This window comes from Nannospalax galili, unplaced genomic scaffold (assembly GCF_000622305.1).
Source record: "Nannospalax galili isolate Female #2095 unplaced genomic scaffold, S.galili_v1.0 scaffold120, whole genome shotgun sequence".
In the NCBI taxonomy this organism is placed as follows: domain Eukaryota; kingdom Metazoa; phylum Chordata; class Mammalia; order Rodentia; family Spalacidae; genus Nannospalax; species Nannospalax galili.
Window position 1 is genome coordinate 5,053,371 of NW_008350324.1, and position 20,838 is coordinate 5,074,208.

Here is a 20,838-nt window from a genome sequence, read left to right on the forward strand (position 1 = left end):
TCTTCTGGGAGGAGAAGCAAATTTTGTAGACCTGTTAATTTTTTCATTTCTGTCTATAAAAATGTATCTTAGCAATTTATAGGGTTTATTTCTCACCTGGTCTCCATCACAAGACAAAATCATAAGTTGTATTTCTGGACCCCAGTTTATTTTTATTTCTTTTTTCTTTTTTTCCTTTTCTAATGTTCATTTAGTGTGTGTGTGTGTGTGTGTGTGTATGTGTATGTGTGTGTTTGCTGGCATGTGCCACAGTATGGAGTGGGAGAAACAGAGGACAATTTGTAGGAATAAGTTTTTTCCTTTTACCATATGCGTTGTAGGGAATTAAACTCTGGTTGGCAAGATTGGCAGCAAGCACCCTTACCCCTTAGCCATTCTGCCAGCCCTGGACCCCAATTAATCAAAGGATGTCTCAGTATTTGTAAAGATATAATAGCATGTTGATCTCTGTGTTGATACAATTAATCCACTGTCATTACTTGGAAGTTTTTTTGTTTTGTTTTGAGATAGGGTCTTACTATGGTGCACAGGCTAGCCTTACTCTTGTAATTCTCTGCTCAGCAGCGCATGTCATCACGGGCATATATTATCAAGAAGGAAGTTTACTACCCTTGTTTTTCTCTGAGTTACTTGTCTCAAGACCAATTAGAACCATGGTCTGACAGATTAGTGTCACTTACTTGTCTTTTCTCCTCAGGATATTTTTTTCCTGGGGGTGAGAGAGAGCTTCCTTTTTTCAGCCCAGACATGTGTGGGAAAATTGTTCCTGGAGGAGGATTTTGAAATTCCTTTTTTTTTTTGGTCTTTTTGAGACAGGGTCTCCCTGTAGCCCCAGCTGTCCTGGAACTCACTATGTAGACCAGACTGGCCTTGAACTCACAGAGATCCTGCCTCTGCCTCCCAAGTGCTAGGATTAAAGGCGTGCACCACCACACCCAGCGAAATTCTTTTTTTTTAAAAAAAATATTTGTTTTTATTTTTTGTGTACAAGTGTATTGCCTGCATGTATGTGAGTGCACCCATGTTGTGCAGTGGCCCAGAAGTCAGAAGAGGGCGTCAGATTCCCCTGGAGCTGGAGTTATGTACACTTGTTAGCTGCCATGTGGGTGCTGGGAATCGAACCCAGGTCTTCTGCAAGAGCAGTTAACTGCTAAGCCATCTCTGCAGCCCCTGAAATTCTTTTACTATTTTTATTTTATGTGTATGCGTATATTGCCTGCATATAGTTAAGTGCACCCATGTTGTGCAATGCCCAAGGAGGTCAGAAGAGGCTGTCAGATCCCCTGGGACTGGAGTTACGGACAGTTGTTAAATGCCATGTGGGTGCTGGGATTCAAACCGGGTCTTCTACAAGAACAACCAGTATTCTTAACTGCTGAGCCATCTCTCCAGCCCCAATATATATATATTTTTAAAATTTTATGTGTATGGGTGTATTGCCTGCATGCATGTAAATGCATCCGTGCCATTCAATGCCCGTGGAAGTCAGAAGAGGGTGTCGGATATCCTGGAACTGGAATTGGGGTGGTTGTTTAGCCACCATGTGGGTTCTGGGAATCAAACCCATCCTCTGCAAGAGCAGCCAGTGCTCTTAACTGGTGAACTATTTCTCCATTCCCCAAATTCTTTTTTTGTTGTAGTTGTTGGTTTTTGTGAGACAGGGTCTCCCTGTAGGCCCAGCTGGCCTGGAACTCACTATGTAGACCAGGCTGGCCTTGAACTAACTGAGATCCGCCTGCCTGTGCCTCCCAAGTGCTGGGATTAAAGGTGCGCACCACCATGCCCAGCTCCAAAATTATTTACTCAATGGCTTTTCCCTGATTTTCTCTTTATGGTTTCAAAATTGACCTTTAGTTGTCTGAATCTCAATTTATTTTTAAGGTAAAATAGCACCATTCTCTATTGTCAGCTTCTTTTCCTAGAACAAGTTGTCATAGGTAACTCTAATGTGAGCTGTATTCTGGAGACATTAGGTGATACAGAAATAAGTTTCTCTGTAAAGACTTTATATTAGATTGTTTTCTGCATACAAAATAGGCAATTTGAGTTTTTAAAAAATTTTATTTTTATTTTATGTGTATGCATGTATTGCCTGCATATAGGTAAGTACACACATGTCGTGCAATGCCCTCGGAGGTCAGAAGAGGCTGTCAGATCCCTTGGGACTGGAGTTACGGACAGTTGTTAGCTACCATGTGGGTACTGGGATTCAAACCCAGGATTCTGCAAGAACAGTTAGTGTTCTTAACTGCCAGCCCTAGGCAATTTGAGTTTTAAATAAATTTATTATCCTGCAAAAGTTCCATTTTGAGAAAACTGCTTTTTAAATGGTGCTATCTTTAGTTGGGATGTTGAGACTAATTAACCCTTTAGTTCTGAGCTGTTATTAAACATTGGATCATAAAACTCACTTTTTAATTATGTACCAAAATTCAGTCTAAGCACAGCTACTTATTAAAATTGCTTTGTGTATTTGAGATTCCAAATTCCATTAGGCACTAATGTGAAAGGGTTGTTTTTTATTTTCCTCTTCCTCCTCCCCCTTCTTCTCCTCTTTTTCTTCCTCTTCCTCCTCTTTTGCTTTTGCATCTCTTTTTCTCTCTTTTTTAATTTATTTTTTGTGATCCAATGAGTTTAATTAGGGTTACTTACAGGAGCTTGAGCAGCTTAGCAATGGCTCCATCACTAAAGATAATGCCGATCCCTCCTCCAGCAATCATTAGCTGCCTATAGATCCCCGGGGAGGGTGAGGCCTCAGGAGCACTCCCCTTCTATGATGCAGTGTTGATGGACCCAGTGTTGTGCAGATCTTGTACAGGTACTGTGACTTTTATAGTGAAATAGTCATGTCATACCCAGAAAACATCATTCCACAACACTCCATCCCTTCCTCTTGCTCTTAAATTTTTTGTGCCCCTTATATGATGATGTTCCTTGAGCCTTGGAGGGTGATACAGATGTCGCATTTAGGGCTTCAGCACTGTAACCAGTTATGAGTTTCTGACTGACATGCACTACAAAATAAAGCTTCTCTGACTAAAGCTGACAATAGCACTAAGCTATGGACATAAACATGAATATTTAGAAGGCAGTTTGATGGGCACAACAACAGTAGTAGCTTACCCACTAGGGCTTTTGCCCAGGTTTATGGTACTAGGCATGAATGCCCTTCTGTGGGGCAAGTCTCAGATCCAATTAGGCAGTGGTCAGTTACAAACCCCCCACACCCACACCCATAGCAGTCATTCCACTGTTGCACTAATGGGACCATCTTGCCTGGCAGGTCAGTAGGGTAGCACTCGGGATGCACAGCTGAGTAAGACTGTTAATGGTTTTCCTCTTCCATCAGCCTGCATATATTTTCCAACACTACGAAAGCTAGCCAGCCAGGAGGAAGAAAGCTTCCAGCTCAGTTCTAGTTCATTTAAAAAAAAAAAAAAATGATGCCAGGCGTGGTGGTATGTACCTTTAATCCCAGCACTTGGGAGGCTGAGGCAGGCAGATCTTGGTGAGTTCAAGGCCAGCATGGTCTACTTAGTGAGTTCTAGGCCAGCTGGGGCTACAGGGAGACCCTTTCTCAAAAAGACCAAAAAACAAACAAACAAACACCACTCATACACATAAATATTTAAAAAAAAATGATTTCTACATTTTGTTGCTAACATCACTGTATCATGAACTTGTACTTTTTAGGGTTAGATCATCCCTTTTAATGAAGTCATTAGGGTCATATTACTGATTGAAGTTGATGCTTTGAAAGATAAAACAACTTTTCTGGACTGGGTGTGGTCATGCAAGTCTTTAATCCCAGCACTAGGGAAACAGAGGCAGGCAGATCTCCGTGAACTCAAGGCCAGCTTGGTCTGTTTAACAAGTTTCAGGGCTGCATAGTGAGACCCTACTCCCCAAAACAAAACAAAGCAAAACAACTCAACAAAATAAATAACAAAAACCAAGAAAACAAATAAATAGCATTTCTAAAAACTATTGTGCAGATGTTTATTCATTTAATCAACTATTTTCTTTTACTTTTGTTTTGCTTTTCAACTTTTTTGAGATAGGGTCTCATTATATACTAAGGTTCTCTGGGAATTCAAGATTCTCCCTTCTTAGCCCCTGAAGTGCTGTGATCACAGGCATTTACCACCATACCTGGTTTACAAGTAATATTTGTTAGGCGGGTGAGATGGCTCAGTTAAGAGCACTGACTGCTCTTCTAGAGAGCCTGAGTTCGGTTTCCACGCCCACATTAGCTAACAGCTACCTGTAGCTCCAGCTCCTGTGGGATCCAACATCTCTGACTTCCAGGGCACCTGCAATCATGTGCATATGCATACAGAGAAATACATAATTTGAAAATTAAAATCTTTAAAAAATAAGTGATATTTGTTTAACATCTCTGGCATATAGGAGCCTTGCTAAATCTTGGGGATATAGAGATTCAAGGTCTCTAACTTTACAGGACGGACAGTTGAATGGACTCAGGGTGACTCATTCTATAAAATCTTCATGCCCACTTATCACTCACAAGGTACTCTTCTCAGTGGTTAAGAAATGGTTGTGAGTAGTCATGTGGTTCCTAAAATTTCAGAATTCACATGAGACTGAGGAAGACAGCCACATATATGTAAGCAGGTAATTTCAGAGAGTGATGCCAACACAGGAAAAGAAAGCAGGATGTTTTGATAGAGTGGAGATGAGGCAGGATTGGCTGGCTACCAGCGAAGGCCTTTCTGAAGAGGTGGCATTTGAACTAGGCCTGGGTGATGAGAAAGAGCTAGTCCTACTAAAGAGCCAGCTATAGAGTTCCATGAAAGAGAGGCTGCAAGTAGCAAAGAAGACAGGGTTATTGGAATGGAAGGACAAAGGGAAGGGGCAGAAGGTGTGGTTGGTTTGGCTTAGATCATGACACGTAGGGACTGTGAGCCGTGGAAGCGGAGTTTAAATTTTCCTCTTAAAATCTGATTGAGGCCAGCAGGCCATACTTCTTTAGAGTTGGTTAATGGTTCTAAATTTTCCAAATGTTGATGCTTTTGTCCTGTAATATGAACCTCACTGCTCTCCAGAGAGGTATCCCTGCTGGACAGATAGGAAGAAGAATCCGTAGGACTTAGGTGACGGGACAGATTGTACAGCTGTGAGTGGCAGCACCCAAGTGGCTAGGCTCCCAGGTGGTTGGTACTTTTATACTGTGCTGCCTCCTTGCCTTATACTGTGCTTTGATTTTCTTTGAACACAAGAGACAGTGAAAGGAGCAGTTAAGAGGCTCAAGGCCTACTTGGCTCAGTGCTAGGTATTCCATTTCTATTGGGGTTCAGGCATATGATACCTGGCAGTTAAAGCTCTGGCTGACAGCAGAAGGCAGCAAGCCCACTCAGCCCATCTGATTGGGATCATTTACTTTGGGAAGCGTTCTTGTGATTTATACTTGGAATGTGGCCAGGTAGATCTTGTGCATTTTAAAGCACCTTTCTTTTCAGTCCTGCTGACTGTATTACAGACTTCCCAGAGCCTCCAGCTTTCGAACCACAGGAAATCAGCTCATAGTGAATCCTGCAAGTGAGATGTTAAGTGAAACAGATGAATTTAACAAAGGCTTGACAGACCAAGCCTGGAAATACTGTTAAACTTAGCCTCGTCCTATGAAGTCTTTCTGTAGACTAGGTAGTATGGTAATGGAAATGATCAATACATGATCCCCAGAGCTTGCCTTATGCTTTTAATTTTGCAGGGGACAGGGGGGAGGGTGTTTTCTTTCCAGAAGCAAAAGGAAAGCATCTCTGTAATTGGAATAGTGCTGCTTCCATAGTCACGTTCTGCATGAGTCAACATTGATAAGGAAGATCTAGCATATTTTGTACATTTTCTGATTGGGAGAAGTGGATAGACACATTCTGGAACTTTGCCATGTGGTTAGTAAAATTAACACGAACTGTTCATTTGGTTTTCAATTTTGGTGGTTTTTCCATTCCTTCCTTATTTTTAGGGGATCCTTGAAAACTTTTGTCCACACAGTCCATCTATTACAGAAACAGACTGACCTGGGCTCCCTGCCTGTCGCTGATGTACTATATAGGTAAGTCGTCACTTTGTATCCTTATCCTTGTTCCAAACTAGGAGGGTTTGTGCATAGAGACTCTTACAGCAACTAGATTGCTAAATCTTACCAATTAATAACTCAGTTTTAGATAAATACAGACTCACAGTAAACTGCTTAAGAATTTTGTTTCTTACATTTCCTTTTTTGAAAATATCCCTAGAGTATATTCTTTTTATTTTTGTATTTTTAAAACTGCAGTAATTTGTGATGAATTCCTATTGTAAATTTGAGATGACACTGTGTTAAGGTATAAAGAAGAAATTAAAATCACTCAATCTCGTTATGTGATAAGAACCACTTGTAGTGTTTTGGTATATGTACTTCTAATTCATGTACTCTTGACTCTGTCTCTTTCTGCTCCTTTCTCTCTCTCACATACACATTTATCTATTTAAAATACATACATTTAGGATCAGGATATAGCTCAGTTGGTAGAGTGTTTAGCAAACTTGAGACCCTGAGTTTGAGCCCTAGTACTATATAAAATCAGATATCGTGGTACCTGCCTGTTAATCCCAGCACTTGGGGCAATAAAAGCAAGAGGATCAGGAAATTCAAGGCCAGACTGGGCTACTGGAAACACTATTTCTAAAATCTAAAACATAATTTAAAAAACCCAAAATAAATAAAAATAAAGTGAGTACATCATATATATGGATACAATTAAAAATATATTTTAGGGGCTAGAGAGATGGCTCAATGGTTAAGAGCATTCATTGCTCTTCCTAAGGCCCCAGGTTTGATTCCCAGCACCCATATGGTAGGTAACAATGCTTGTAACTCCAATTCCAGGGGAGCCGACACCTCCTCTGGCTTCCATGGGCATTGCATACATGTAGTGTACTTATATATGTGTAGGCAAATACTCCTACACATAAAATACAAATAAATAGCCAGATGTAGTAGTGCATACCTTTAATCCCAGTATTCAAGAGGCAGAGGCAGGCAGATATCTGTGAGATTGAGACTAGCCTGCTGTACATAGTGAGTTCCAGATTAACCAGGACTGCAGGGAGACCCTGTCTCAAAACAAAAAAATTACAAAAAGAATACGCTAAAAATCTTAAAAATATTTCATTTATTATTTTTTATTTTATGTGTATGACTATATTTCCTGCATGTGTGTGTTTCTGTGTCATGCAATACCCATGGAGGCATGCAACCCCTCAAAATTTTTTGTTAAAACATAATCTCACTTTGTAGCCCTGAATGGCCTGGAACTCACAGAGATCCTCCTGACTCTGCATCCTGAGTGCTAGGATTAAAGGTGTTTGCCACCACACCTAGGCTTTTTTTTTTTTTAATGTGGTTTTTTATTTTTAATGTTATATTTCGCAGGCTAGAGAGATGGCGCAGCAGTTAAGAACATTGCTTATTCTTGCAGAAGACCTGGGTTCAAATCCCAGCACCCACATGGCAGCTAACAACTGTCCAGTTCCAGGGGATCTGACAGCCTCTTCTGTCCTCCGTGGGCATTGCATGACATGGGTGCACTTACCTACATGCAGGCAATACACACATACACATAGAATAAAAATAAATAAAACATTTAAAGTTACATTTCTCTCTCTCTCTCTCTCTCTCTCTCTCTCTCTCTGTAGGTGTGCATGTGTGTGTGTCTGTGTGTCTGTGTGTCTGTGTCTGTGTGTGGGGTGGGGGCAAGTGCATGTCACAGAGTGGAGTGCTTGTGGAGGTCAGAAGACAGGTTGTGAGAGTTCTCTCCTTCCACCATGTGGGTTCTGGGAATTAAACTTGGGTTGTCAGGCTTGACAGCAAGTGTCTTTACCTGCTGAGCCATCTTGCTAACCTGATTAATTTCTTCCCTCCCTCCCTCCCTCCCTCTCTGTGTGTGTAGGCATGAATGTCATGGCACACATGTGCAAGTCAGAGGGCAGCTTTTGAGAATCAGTTCCTGCCTTCCACCTTGTTGAGGCTAGTTGGTCTGGGAGCTTCCAGGCAGTTCTCCTCTCTCCTCCTCCATCTCCCTGTAGTAGTGCTGGAATTACAGATGCACACCACAGCTTCCTGCTTTTCTCATAGGTTCCAGGGATCAAACTGAGGTCATCACATTTGTGCTGCTAGCACTTTTACCTGACATCCTATCTTCCCAGTCCAAAATTTTATTGTAACATTTCTATAAGCTCTGCTTTGTGGGTTTTTATTTTTTTCATTAAGATATACTGTGAATATCTTTTCAGACGTATATTTGTATAAAACTATTTGAGTTTGCTCTTTGAGCTGGTAAATAGACTTTTATTTTGCTGGAATGGACAATCTCAGGACTTTGCAATTCTCCTCCACCCCCTTACAGGCTGCTGCTTTTGGAAGGGGGACCTGGATCTCCCTCCTGTTTGCTCGGGGGCAAACACATAGTATCTTGGGGGTATGAAGACATGTTGCCTGCACCAGATAGCAACACTGGCTCCAGTTCTGAAAATAAAGGTAACATAGGGTTTAGTGTCCTGTGATTGATATTAAGATGTGAGAAGAACGACTTTAGATCATTGTGACAAACACTTTCAGAGCTCAAGATTCCTATATAGTGTGTTCATTCTTTGCTTCATCAGTAAAAGTATAAAAGTTAATACTCAGTAAGAAAATGAATACGTTTTACTATCATAGGCAAGGGATTGTCCTTTAATCCTACCAGGTTGGCATGGATTGATTAAATTGATTCCTGGGTGTTTGAGTTTAGGCATGGAAGCTGTAATTAGAATTTTTGGTTCAGCTAGTAAGAGTATCAGATGTTGCTATGTGATACTATTTTTTAAATGTTTTATTTATTATTTTTATTTTATGTGTATGAGTGTTATGCTTGCACATAGGTAAGTGCACCCATGTCGTGCAATGCCCACAGAGGACAGAAGAGGCTGTTGGACCCCCTGGAACTGGAGTTACAGAGAGCTGTTAGCTGCCATGTGGATGCTGGGATTTGAAACCAGGTCTTCTGCAAGAACAGTGTTCTTAACCGCTGAGCCATCTCTCCAGCCCTGATACTATTTCCTTTAGTAGTTGGGGTGTGCATGTGCGTGTATGTGCATGCGTGTGTGTGTGTGTGTGTGTGTGTGTGTGTGTGTGAATGGACCTTCTTGTCCTAACAGCAAAAAGTGAGACAGTTCAAGGGAGCATGGATTGTTAGTTAATTCCTTTAAACAAAGTAGGCTGTGTTGGGATGTTTTCACACAGTTTTATAGGATTACATGCTTGTTCATTACATGGAAAAATGGAAGAAGATTCCTCTTTTTATTTTTTTAATATTTTATTTGTTTTTTAACTTTTATATGTATGAGTATATTATCTGCACATGTATAAGTGCACCATGGAGGCCAGAAGAGAGCATTGAATTCCCTTGGAACTGGAGTTATAGGCAGTTGTTAGCTGCCATGTGGGTGCTGGGAATTGAACCTGGGTCTTCTGCAAGAGTAGTCAATGCTCTTAACCACTGAGCCATCTCTCCAGTCCTAAGCTCCCTCTTTAAAAAAAAAATTGTTTATTTTTTTAGTTGAATTTTTGCAATTTTCATACAATACAATTTGATGGTATTTAGGTCCCCTCCCCTATCTGCACCTCCCCTTATTGTCCTCCCACCCAATTTAACATGTTCTATTGTATATAATAAGGCCTATAGAATCTAGTTTATGTCTCCAAATGTCCTTCAGTGTGGGTTCATCCACTGGAGCCTGGTTAACCTACCAAGAGTCCCATGCTTGATAGAGACTGTCTCTGCCCCTCCCAGCAGCCATTGGTTGCCACAATTTCTTTTTTGTCTTTTTTTTTTTTTTGAGGCAGGATCTCCCTGTAGCCCCAGCTGGCCTGGAACTCAGTATGTGGACCAAGATGACCTTGAACTCACAGAGATGGCCTGCCTCTGCCTCCTCTGTTGGAATTAAAGGCATGTTGCCACCACAATTTCTTTAGGTGGGGTTGGAACTTCTTACCCACTTCCTCATGTGTATACTGGGATTTCTACTGGTTCGAGATTGCCTGGGACTTGTGCATGCTGTCACTGTTGCTGTGGCAGAAGCTCTCTTAAGTGACCTACTTAGTAGACTTTCCAGGTGAATTTGGGCTTTCTATTGGTTTTATAAAATGTGCAGACCAGCCAGCTTTCAGATTCACAGGCATTTTGGCTTTGCTCAACATACTGTGTACTGCCTCCCACCGGTGGAGCACAGAATGCCAAAAGTCAGTCTTGCTCCCAAACCAGTATGCTACTGTAATTGGTGGTTGTTATGATACTGTCGGTTATTATATTGGTATTACTATAACATTATATCAAACTATGTCATTATTAATTACATAACTGATGAAATAGGACTAAGAAAAGAAAAATCCCAGAAGATTTTTCTTAAGCAGTAACTGTTTTAGAACCTCAGAGAAGTTGGTGTTGGGTGGGTAGGTAGGTATGGGGTTGAAAGCCTGTCCAGCTTACCCCTTCATTTCCCATCGCCAATCAGACTCCTCCCTGAGTAAGGCTAAAGCATTGAGAACAGTCTGAGCATCAGGCTGCCCAGCTCCTCACAACCCAATGTCCATCCCTGTCACAGTCCACTGTTTCTTCTGGAGAGCACTGAGGAAAAGGCAAGGAATGTTTCTGCAGAAGATTCATGACCTTCCCTGACTCAGAATTAGTGGGAGAAGCAGACCATCTATGGTACCTGAGCAGTGCTTAGACAAGAAGCTCCAGCTTCTTCACAGATTTGAAGTCCTCTCTATTTCTTCGTCACCTCATCTGCTGTCTCCCTGGGAGGAGGCTTTCAGAGGATGATGGCATTTAGCTGATGTGTTTGCTTTCCATCCACTTATACCTATGATTTTGTGTCCAGGTAGAACATGCTTTTCTAATACTTTTAGAATAATTATTTTTTCTTCTTTCCTTTGCTCTTTTCCTTCTCACCCCTCTTCCTCTTCTTTTCTCTCTGTGCCTCTCTTCTTTTTCTCTTTTTCTTTCTTTCTTTCTTTTTTTGAGAAACGTTCTCATTGTATTACCCAGGCTGTCCTTTAACACCAGGATTCAAGGGGTCCTTTTGCCTTACCCTTCCTAGTTAGAATAATTCTATGCAACTTTTAATATTGAAACATTTAGCATTGCCAGAATTCGAGAGAACGGTTAAACTCACACTTAGCTTCAATTACGTCAACTCCTGGCCAGTTTTGTCTAGTTGGTCCACTTTATTCCTACCCCTTGTCAGACTCACATTCAAAAGACTTTGTCTATAATCTTAAGATGGGAAAATAAATATAATTTATATACTTCAAGTTAAATGTTTAAGATGGGCTAGGTATGGTGGCTCATCAATTTAATCCCAACACTTGGGAGACAGAGGCAAGTGGATCTCTGTCAGTCTATTCAGAGAGTTCCAGGCTAGGCAGGGTGTATTAATGATACCCTTTCTAATAAACAACAACAACCAAAAAACAAAAACAAAATGTTTAAGATGTAAAGTTAATATTTTTAAAATAATTATATACTTTGCTGGGTTTTAGTTTTACTTTTTTAGGCACTAATAGGTACGGGTCCCATTTGTCTCAGATAAATAGACTAAATTTGTATAACAGCAGACTCAGTGCTAATTTGAGTGGTGTGAATTGAATTTTCTCATGTGATTCACTTCAGGCAGACTGACTGCCCAGAAATACAGTGAATGGAGAGATTATGAAAATAAACACTGAAAGTTTTACCTGTAAGCCTTATTTTAAGGCAAATTATTGGAGATATAATTAAGTCATTTACTGTTATATAGAGAAACTGTTTTTTAGATTAGGAAAGACAATGCCAGACAGGAAATATACCTGCTATTTTTAAAAGAAAATAAATTGGGCCATCAAGATGGCTTTGTGGGTAAGGGCCCTTGCTGCCAAGCTTGAATTCAGTCTCCAGGATCCGCATGGTGAAAGGAAAGAACTAACTCCTATAAGTTGTCCTCTGAACTCCACATACAGGCCTGTGGTATATACATGTGTGGCCATAGGTACACATACTCATACTAATTACTAAATAAACAAATAAATAAATGTAATTTTAAAAATTAAAAAAAAACCAAAGGCCAAACATGTCAAAAGTATTTGGGAGCTCTTATCCAATCCCTAAAAGGATTTTAGGGTTACCTCTTCAGAGGGGGGATTGTTAGAGTAGCAAAAAGCCCCATTTAAAAAGAAAGAGAGAAAGAAAGAGAAAGAAAGGAAGAAAGAAAGAAAAGAAAGAGAAAACACAAAGTTGTCAGAAAAAAGTGATGGGGGAGATATGGTAGATGTTGAATTTGATCAAAACATCTTATATGCATGTATGAAATTCTCAATAAATTTAAAAAAAAATTAAAAACAACCAAAAAAAGAAAGGAGGTTATACTTTCCGGATCTTTTTCCAGAACCAAGATTTGGATATCCAGATGAATTCTTAGTCATTCAGGTCAGCTTTAGGAATGTTAAACCTGACAGTCCTTTTTTTAGTCAGAAAAGAAATGAAAAAAAATTGGCAGGTGGGGCAAAGAGACGTGCTAATAACTGTCCTCTTTCCCTGAAATTGGTTCCTCCTCACATGTTCTTTTTTTTTTTTCTTCTTTTTTCTTTTGTCTTTTTGAGATAGTGTCTCCCTATAGCCCCAACTGGCCAGGCTGGCCTTGAACTCACAGTGATCCGCCTGCCTCTGCCTCTGCCTCCCAAGTGCTGGGATTAAAGGTTTGTGCCACTATGCCTTACTGCCGCATGTTCTTTTTTATGTTTAATTTTGGAGGTTCAGGCCATCTACCCTGAAAGTCATGTTGTTGAAATTTTTCTTTTAATTGGGAATTTATCTTTTGCTCAATTTCCTAATTTTTTGTTGCTGTTATTAGAAAACCATGTTTATAACCTTATTAGACAAAACCTATGTATGAAAACCTTTGAAACCAATTTCAGATGCTGACTTGGGACGCTGTCTCACTGCAGACGGGCTTTACCTGTATACTACCAACTCAGTTGGAAGAGGAGTAAGCAAACTGGGCTCGGGATTACATGGTACCCTCAGGTCAGTTTCGGGAACTTATTGAATGTGGCTGGAATGTTTTCCTCTTACTTAAGTCTGTGAAGAAGACACTGTTCTGTGTTATGATTTCCCATAGTTTAGGAATGAAGTAGCAAGTCTGAAATATAAATGGGCTTTATTTTATTGGCACTTCCTCTTCTTGCTCTATAAGAGCCTTTTAGCTTTGTTTTTTCTGAAGTGTTTGGTTGCCTCATTGGAATTTCCTTTTGGGTATCAGGATTTTTAAAAAAAGATTTTTATTTATTTATTTTAAGATTTTTATTTTATTTTATTTGCTTTTTTTCTTTTTCTTTTTTTGAGACAGAGTTTCTCTGTAACCCCAGGTGGCCTTTAACTGGATATGTAGATCAGGCTGGCCTTGATCTCACAGAGATCCACCTGCCTCTGCTTCCTGAGTGCCATGCACCGCCACACTTGGTGAGATTTTTATTTTTAATTATATGTATGTATGTGTGTATGTGTGTGTGTGTGTGTGTGTGTGTGTGTGTGTATGTGTATGCATGTGAATGCTGTGCTCATGGAGGCCAGAGAAGGAAGGTGGGTCCTCTGAAGCTGGAGTTACAGGTGGTTGTGAGCTATCTGATATATGTGCTATGAACTGAATTTGGGTTTTCTGAAAGAGCAGGAAGTGCTCTTAATCACTGAACCATCTCTACAGCCCTTTTTCTTTTCTTTTTTTGAGATAAGGTCTCATTATAGCCCAAGCTGTCCTCAAACTGGCTGTGTAACCAAGGATTACCTTGAATTCCTGATCCTCCCTCCCTCTACCTCCTGATTACAGCCTGGTTTAAGGATTTTTATAAAATAATATCATGATTTCATGTTGATAAATGAACATTTTCATAGTTAAATCTTTTTTGTATCTGGATTTGACATTAGATTAGGAGTGACTCACATTCAGTTAAGATATAAGATTATGAATTTTGTTAAAAGAAACCATGGTGTGAGTCTTATATATATTTAGTCATTCAGACCTTTTCCCTGACTTTTTCTCCTTCCTGCTTCACTATGGAAAATTAATATTTGCTATAGTTTGTCAGTTCCAAAGTTAATGTGAAACATGGTCCCTCTCCTTTAGCTATTTTGCCTGTTTAGTCATTTGAAAGAATTAGGCAGGAAATGTGTCTGTTGCAGTCCTGTGTAGAGCTGCAAACCCAGCCTGAGATTCTACTTGTGTCTCTTTCTTCAGAGGGTTTGTGTACTGTCGCAATGAGGAGCTGGAGCCAGGATGGGTAGCTTATGGCAGTGGCCATCTCCTCCATCGGCCTGTGTCTTTTGACAATAAACCTCATTCCCTTTTCCAGGTCATAGACCAGAACACCCTTCAGGTGAGTAGAAATGCCCAGTAGTACCTTTGTAGTTTGGAGGCAAAAGTCATAATAATAATTGATATATTTTCTTTTTAGCATGGCCCCCCATTAGTTGTTATAGTTTATTTTTTTTAATGTCTTGGAGTTTTCCTAGATGATTTGAATGAATGTGGTTTTTGTTTGTTTAGTTTTTGCATTTATTTTTATTTGAATAAATGTGTTCTTTAAAACATTTTTTTTTTACTTTTTTTTTTAATGCTTATTTATTTTGGGGGGCATGAGGCGAAGATATGTGCTTATGGAAGTTTGCCTTCTCCTTCTACCATGTAGATCGTAGAGCTTGAACTCAGGTTATTAGGCTTGGACACAAGCTCCTTTACCCACTGATCCATCTTGCCTGTATGTTCTTATGTGTATGGGAATGTGTCTATGTCAGTGTATGCTACTTGAGGAGGCCAGAAGAGCTCATCATATCCCCTGGAGCTGGAGTTACAGCTGCCCAACATAACATGGTTGCTGGGAACTGAACTCAGGTCCTGAGAGAGAAGGGGCTGGGGAGACGTGCCACAGTGAATGTGGAGGTCAGAGTACAACTTCCAGGAGTCAGTTCTCTCCTTCCACTTTGGAACTCTGGGATCAAATTCAGGTGGTCACTTTTACTCACTGAGCCATCTGTCAGCCCAAACTTGTTATCTTGTTTTTGTTTTTGAGATAGGGTCTCTTGTAACTCCAGCTGACCTTTAACTTGCTATGTGGCTGAGGATAAATTTGAATTCCTGAGGCTCCTGCTAGGATCACAAGCATATACCACCATACCCAGTCAAACACTTTATTGTTGGTTTCTTTGAGACAGGGCCTTGCTAAGTAGCCCTGGCTGCCCTTGAACTCACAATGGTTCTCCTGCCTCAGCCTTCCTATTGTTGAGATTCCAGGGATGCACCACCACACCAGCCCAAATTTTTGTTTTTCTTTTGTGATGGCTATTGGTCCAGAACCTTTCACATGCTAAGCACACATTCTATCACTATACATACACTCTGTCACTGAACTATGTCCTCAGCCCCAAATGACAAACTTGAGAGATGGCTCAGTGGTTAAGAGCATTATCAGTGGTTAAGAGCACTGGATGCTCTTGGAGAAGACCTGGGTTCAGTTCTTAGCACCCATATAGTGACTAACAACTGCCCATAACTCCAGTTCCAGGGACTCTGACTCCCTCTTCTGACCTCCTTGGGCATTGCACAATGTGGGTACACTTATATACATGCAGGCAATACACTCATACATATAAAATAAAAATAATTTTTTTTTTAAAATTTGGGGTAGAGAAATGGCTCAGTGGTTAAGAGCACTGGCTGTTCTTGCAGAAGAACTAGGTTAGAATCCCAGCACCCACATGGCAGCTAAGAACTAGCTCTAGTTCCAGGGGATCCAGTGCCCTCTTCTGTCCTCTGCAGGCACTGAATGACACAGGCGCACTTACATACATGCAGGCATGCACTCATACACATAAAATAAAAATGAATAAATACAAATTAAAAAAAATCTTGCTAGGTATAGTGGCACATACCTAGAATCCCTGTACGCAGAAGGATCAGGGGTTTGAGCCATCCAGGGTTAGATAGTAAGACCCTATCTAAAAAAACAAAAGTCTAAAATCAAAGATAGTATTAATACAAAAAAAGCTGATAGATTTTTGTTGGGCCCTGAATTAGGTTTGGGACATAAAGTTCATGGTCTTAAATTCATATACTAAGGTATTTCTGAAGGTACTCTTTCTCTAAAACTTTGTGTTCTCTCTCTCTCTCTCTGTTTCAAGATGGTATCCTCCTACATCAGCCTTTGGATTGCTGTGATATTATGAGTATGCCACCACACCTTGCTTAAATTTTTTAACAGTCTCATGTAAGCCAGCTGGCCTTGAATTTGCTCTTACAGTCAAGAATGACCTTGAACTCCTATCCTCCTGCCTCCACCTCCTGAATACTGGGGTGAAAACATACATCACCATTCATGGTTTAAAATTTTTGTTTTAAATGTTAGAACATACATGCATAGCACATTCAAAGTACTTAGTAAATATTTTTCCTGTCGCAATGTAGCTTGAATTAATGTTAGTGCTTTCATTTATTGTATGACTTCATATTTATTTTACTGCCCATTTTATGAACTTTTGTTTTTTCTATATAATTATCATGTGTTATTCTTAGAGATAAATAATGGTTTTGTTCTAGCCAGGAAGCCTAATGAATTTTTCTTTTGGACTTAAAAGCATCAAAGAGCTGATACATGAAGTCAGAATTTCTGTATTCCTCTAATGAAGACCCCTCCTTTCTGTCCAGGTGTGCCAGACAGTGCCCATGCCAGCCAGTCCCCTCCCCGCTGGCAGTACCATGAGCACTGTGCACCTCTCTTCGGACGGTACTTACTTCTACTGGATTTGGTCTCCTGCCAGTCTGAATGAGAAAACCCCAAAGGGGCATTCTGTCTTCATGGACATTTTTGAACTTGTGGTAAGTTTAGCTTCCTCATTTTGTGTCTTTACAGGAACATTTCTATGTGCCTTCTTCTCTGATTAATGTACAATGACCCTTGTAGTATTCACAGTGTACCCACTGTTTCCTTAACAATGGTTTTCCTCTTACATGCCTTTGAAGGCCTTCTGTTCAGGTTTATATGGAGTAACTGGAGCCTAGTTTTCTGAAGGTTAATCTAGCAAGAGAGGAGATAGCATAATTTCATGCTTTACAGCAGAATGTCTTAGTGGAAATACCTATGGGGGTGTTGGAAATGAGGGACTTGATTGAAATAACAAGAATGGCTCTCTAGGTGGAAACTGAGTATCCAAGAGAAACTGCAATTGAAATTATGAGAAGGCATTAGGTATTAGCTGAATGTTCTGAGCACTCTACCTAGGTGATGGGAATATGGAGGTAAGAATATAGTGATGTCAGGGTAGGCAGGGTTCTGGATCAAGTGGAACCTGAATTATGGCTCCAAGGTTGAGTGGATTGGGTTGTAGTGGTGAAGAAATAAAAGATTATCCATAAACAACTAAGCAAGTAAGTGAATAATTCTAAGTAGCAAGGGAACCAGTGTAGTTCATCAGATAAAGAATTTGGGAAAACCAGATGTGATTGTATACCAGAAGACTTGGAAGGCTAGGGCAGGAGGGTCATGTGCTTGAGGCCAGTCTGTGCTATATAGGTGAGTTCAAAGATAACTTGGGCTAAATAGCATGACCCTGTCTTTAGAAAAGGAAAGGAAAAAGACAGTATATGAAGGAAGAACATTTCAAGACAAGAGGACCATAAATGCAAAGGCCTATGGCAGGAGAAAGCAGGAGCATATGCTAAGCAGTAGGGCGTAAAGGAAGGCCAAAGTGACTGGTGTAGAGAGCCAGGAGGTCTAGACCTGTGCCATTAGCTCACTGTGCATTGAAAATCTGCTAGCCACATGAGGCTTTTAAATTTTAGTTAATCAGAATCAAATAAAACTTAAAACTTAGTTCCTAGTTACATTAACCATACTTCAGGTACTCACTCTGGCTGGTGGCTGCCATATTGAACAAAAAAGATCAAGAACATTTCCAGTTTTGAAGAATCTTTTTGGACTTTATGTCAGGTCTGTGACAAAATCATTTTTTCATAAAGTTATTTCTAACCTCTTTTCCTGGGAAGAAATTAGCATGCCTAGAAAAAATGTTAGCCATTTTCTAATAAGTTTTAATGGGATTAAAATTTGTTCTAGGAGACCAGTCATTTGTTCTGCCTGCTGACTATCAGGCAAGGGTATATTTAGTAGACGATACCAGTTCCTTCTCTTCTTTTTCTACCTAGTCCCTGCCAGAATGAATCTGTGAATAAGTTTGCTAGAGATTATACTTTTTGAACATGTTTATAACTGCCACATATTGTTTCTAACCTCCGCCTGAGCACCATGACACACACACACACACACACACACACACATACACACACACACACACACACTCACACACATGCACGTGTGCGCGCAAATAAATAAATTTTAAAAAGAAGTGGAATGTAGAGAATATCCTACCTACCTAACTGCCCCAAACTCAAGTCTTTAGCAGCAGCAACATTTAGTCTGACAGGCTTGGTCAGCTGGGCTCTTTTGCTGTCCCTGGCATTATACCTGCAGTTTTGCTCAGCTGAGAGCTGGCTGAACTGTGTTGTGGAAAATGGCCTCTCATTGTCCAGGGCCTCCCTCCCACTTGGCCCCCATTATCCAGTAATCTAGACTGAAGCAGGAGACTGGCTTTCAGGAAGGAGCTTTTGAGGGAGAGCACTCAATCAAGGTCCTGTGAACCTCTTGCTTTCTCCCACACAAGAAAAGTCACATGTCCAAGTTCAGAGTAGAGGGAACTAAACTGGTCATGAATACAAGATAGATCATTCTGTTCCATGGGGTTGCAGCCCTCTGGAAATCCAGATATTTAGAATTCTGGCCTTTAAAACTATAGACTAGCCAAACCTGGAATACTATCTGGAATTACCTGCTTGAGAATCTCCTGTAACTCTTCTGTGTCTTTTTTTCTTTTCTTTCCTTTTTTTTTTTTTGGTAGCCTCAGCTGGCCTGGAACTTACTGTGTAGACCAGGCTGGCTTCGAACTCACACAGAATTCCAGATTGCTGGAATTCAAGAAGTGTGCCACCACACCTGGCTCACAGAACTTTTGTTACATTCTGTTTCTGTTTTGTTCTAAAAGGCCTTCTACCCCTGTAAATGCTTTCTTTAAAATGCTGTTTTTATCTAGTTAGGTTCAGTAGCAATCTTACCCACTAGTGTTCTTTCCTAAAGTTATGGTCTGTTCAGTAATGGACACATTAGGTCTCTTCCCCCTTCTCCCTAAGAGTTTATTTCCTAAAATTATGATTGGATAATTAAGCTACTACTCTTTCATTTGGTTTTATTTTTTGTGTTTTTTTTTTTTTTTTGAGATGGGACCATAGTAAGTATCCCTGGCTGGCCTGGAACTTGCTATGTAGACTAGGCTGGCCTTGAACTCAGAGAGGTCTGTCCACTTCTGCCTCCCGAGCCAGCACCATCACTCCTGGCCCTTTCATTCAGTTTTAAATGAATAACTCCTGTATTGTTTTGTCTGGGTAGTTGTTTGGCAAACCTTGGTTTTTATGGTGCTTATATAAGAATGTACGAGTTAGACAAGAAATGTAATTTCAGCTAGAGAGAAATGCTCTGGAAAAAAGGAAATAGAGCACTGTGATCAAGAGTGAGGCTGGAGACTCTTCTATTTTAGTTGGCTGGTGAGGCCTTTCCAGAGAGAGATTTGAGCTGAGACATCAGCAAGGAGCCACCACCCATCTTTACAGAGTGACCAGTTTGCTTGGAACCAAGGGATTTCTTGGGATATGGTACTGTCAGTAAAAAAAAACTAGAATAATTCTGCCAAATTGAAGTGGGTAGACAGTCCACAAGGATAGAACAGCAAATAATAAGGCCTACAGTTGGAGGCTATGTGGCATTCGGGAAGAAACAAAGGCCATCATCACTGAAAACATGGTAAGAGAGGGTAGCTGAGACTGAGGAGGTCAGCAGATGCCAGCCCTCATGGGCCTTCATAGTATCATAGGTTTTAGTGCAGTGCAGGGAAGTCAGTGAATGGCCTAAACTAGGTAAGATGTGGATTTGTTAATGTGTGTGTGGGGGGGGTGGTAGGATTTTATTTTATTTTTAAAAATTAAAATTAAAAAAAAATTATTTATTTAATAATCACATACTTAGAAGCATTTCATTACAACAGCATTGACATATTCAATAACAATTTCCAGAGCTAAGATGCATCTCTTTCAAATTTAGTTGTAAATTTTTAGGTTTACAGTTGAATTATTACAGTTATACAACATTATACTCAGTATAAACCCTGTAAGACATAAAATTAAATGAGGTTTGAACCTTTAAAAAAATTAAATGAGGTTTTAACCTATTAAAATACAGTTTCATGCAGAAAAATTCATTTTTAATGCAATTAACATTAAGATGTTTCCACATGAGTTTCTAATCTCTATATAGCTGATATTACTACTTATAGTCAGTTACTTTCTGAGCTCCATGGCATCTGAGCATGGATATAAAGTTGTCAGGTAGATTTCAATGGTAATGTTTTTCACATCTACTAATTATTAAGGAGCAAATTTTATGCTTTGAAGAATTATTTTTTTTTTATTTTTAAAAATTTTTTAATAACTACATGATTAGAAAAAGCATTTCACTACAGCTTTAACATATTCAGTAACACACTCCAGAGCAAGAGTAACATCTCTTTCACAAGTGGGTGCAAGTTTCTAGGATCACAGTTCAATTAATACAGTTATACAATATTGAACTCAGTATAAGCCCTGTAAGACATAAAATTGAATGAG

General features: G+C 39.9%; 1 protein-coding gene across 7 annotated transcripts in view; it reads left to right on the forward strand.

Moving 5' to 3' along the window:
* Nucleotides 1-20,838, forward strand: part of Hectd4 (HECT domain E3 ubiquitin protein ligase 4) — a 211,979-nt gene that overhangs the window by 50,719 nt on the left and 140,422 nt on the right. For all 7 annotated transcript variants that reach the window (XM_008847507.1, XM_029570593.1, XM_029570590.1 and 4 more), the window contains exons 3-7: nt 5,987-6,076; nt 8,412-8,542; nt 12,998-13,106; nt 14,314-14,452; nt 16,777-16,947. In XM_008847507.1, the coding sequence (XP_008845729.1) occupies nt 5,987-6,076; nt 8,412-8,542; nt 12,998-13,106; nt 14,314-14,452; nt 16,777-16,947 (640 nt within the window). The remainder of the gene's footprint in view (nt 1-5,986; nt 6,077-8,411; nt 8,543-12,997; nt 13,107-14,313; nt 14,453-16,776; nt 16,948-20,838) is intronic.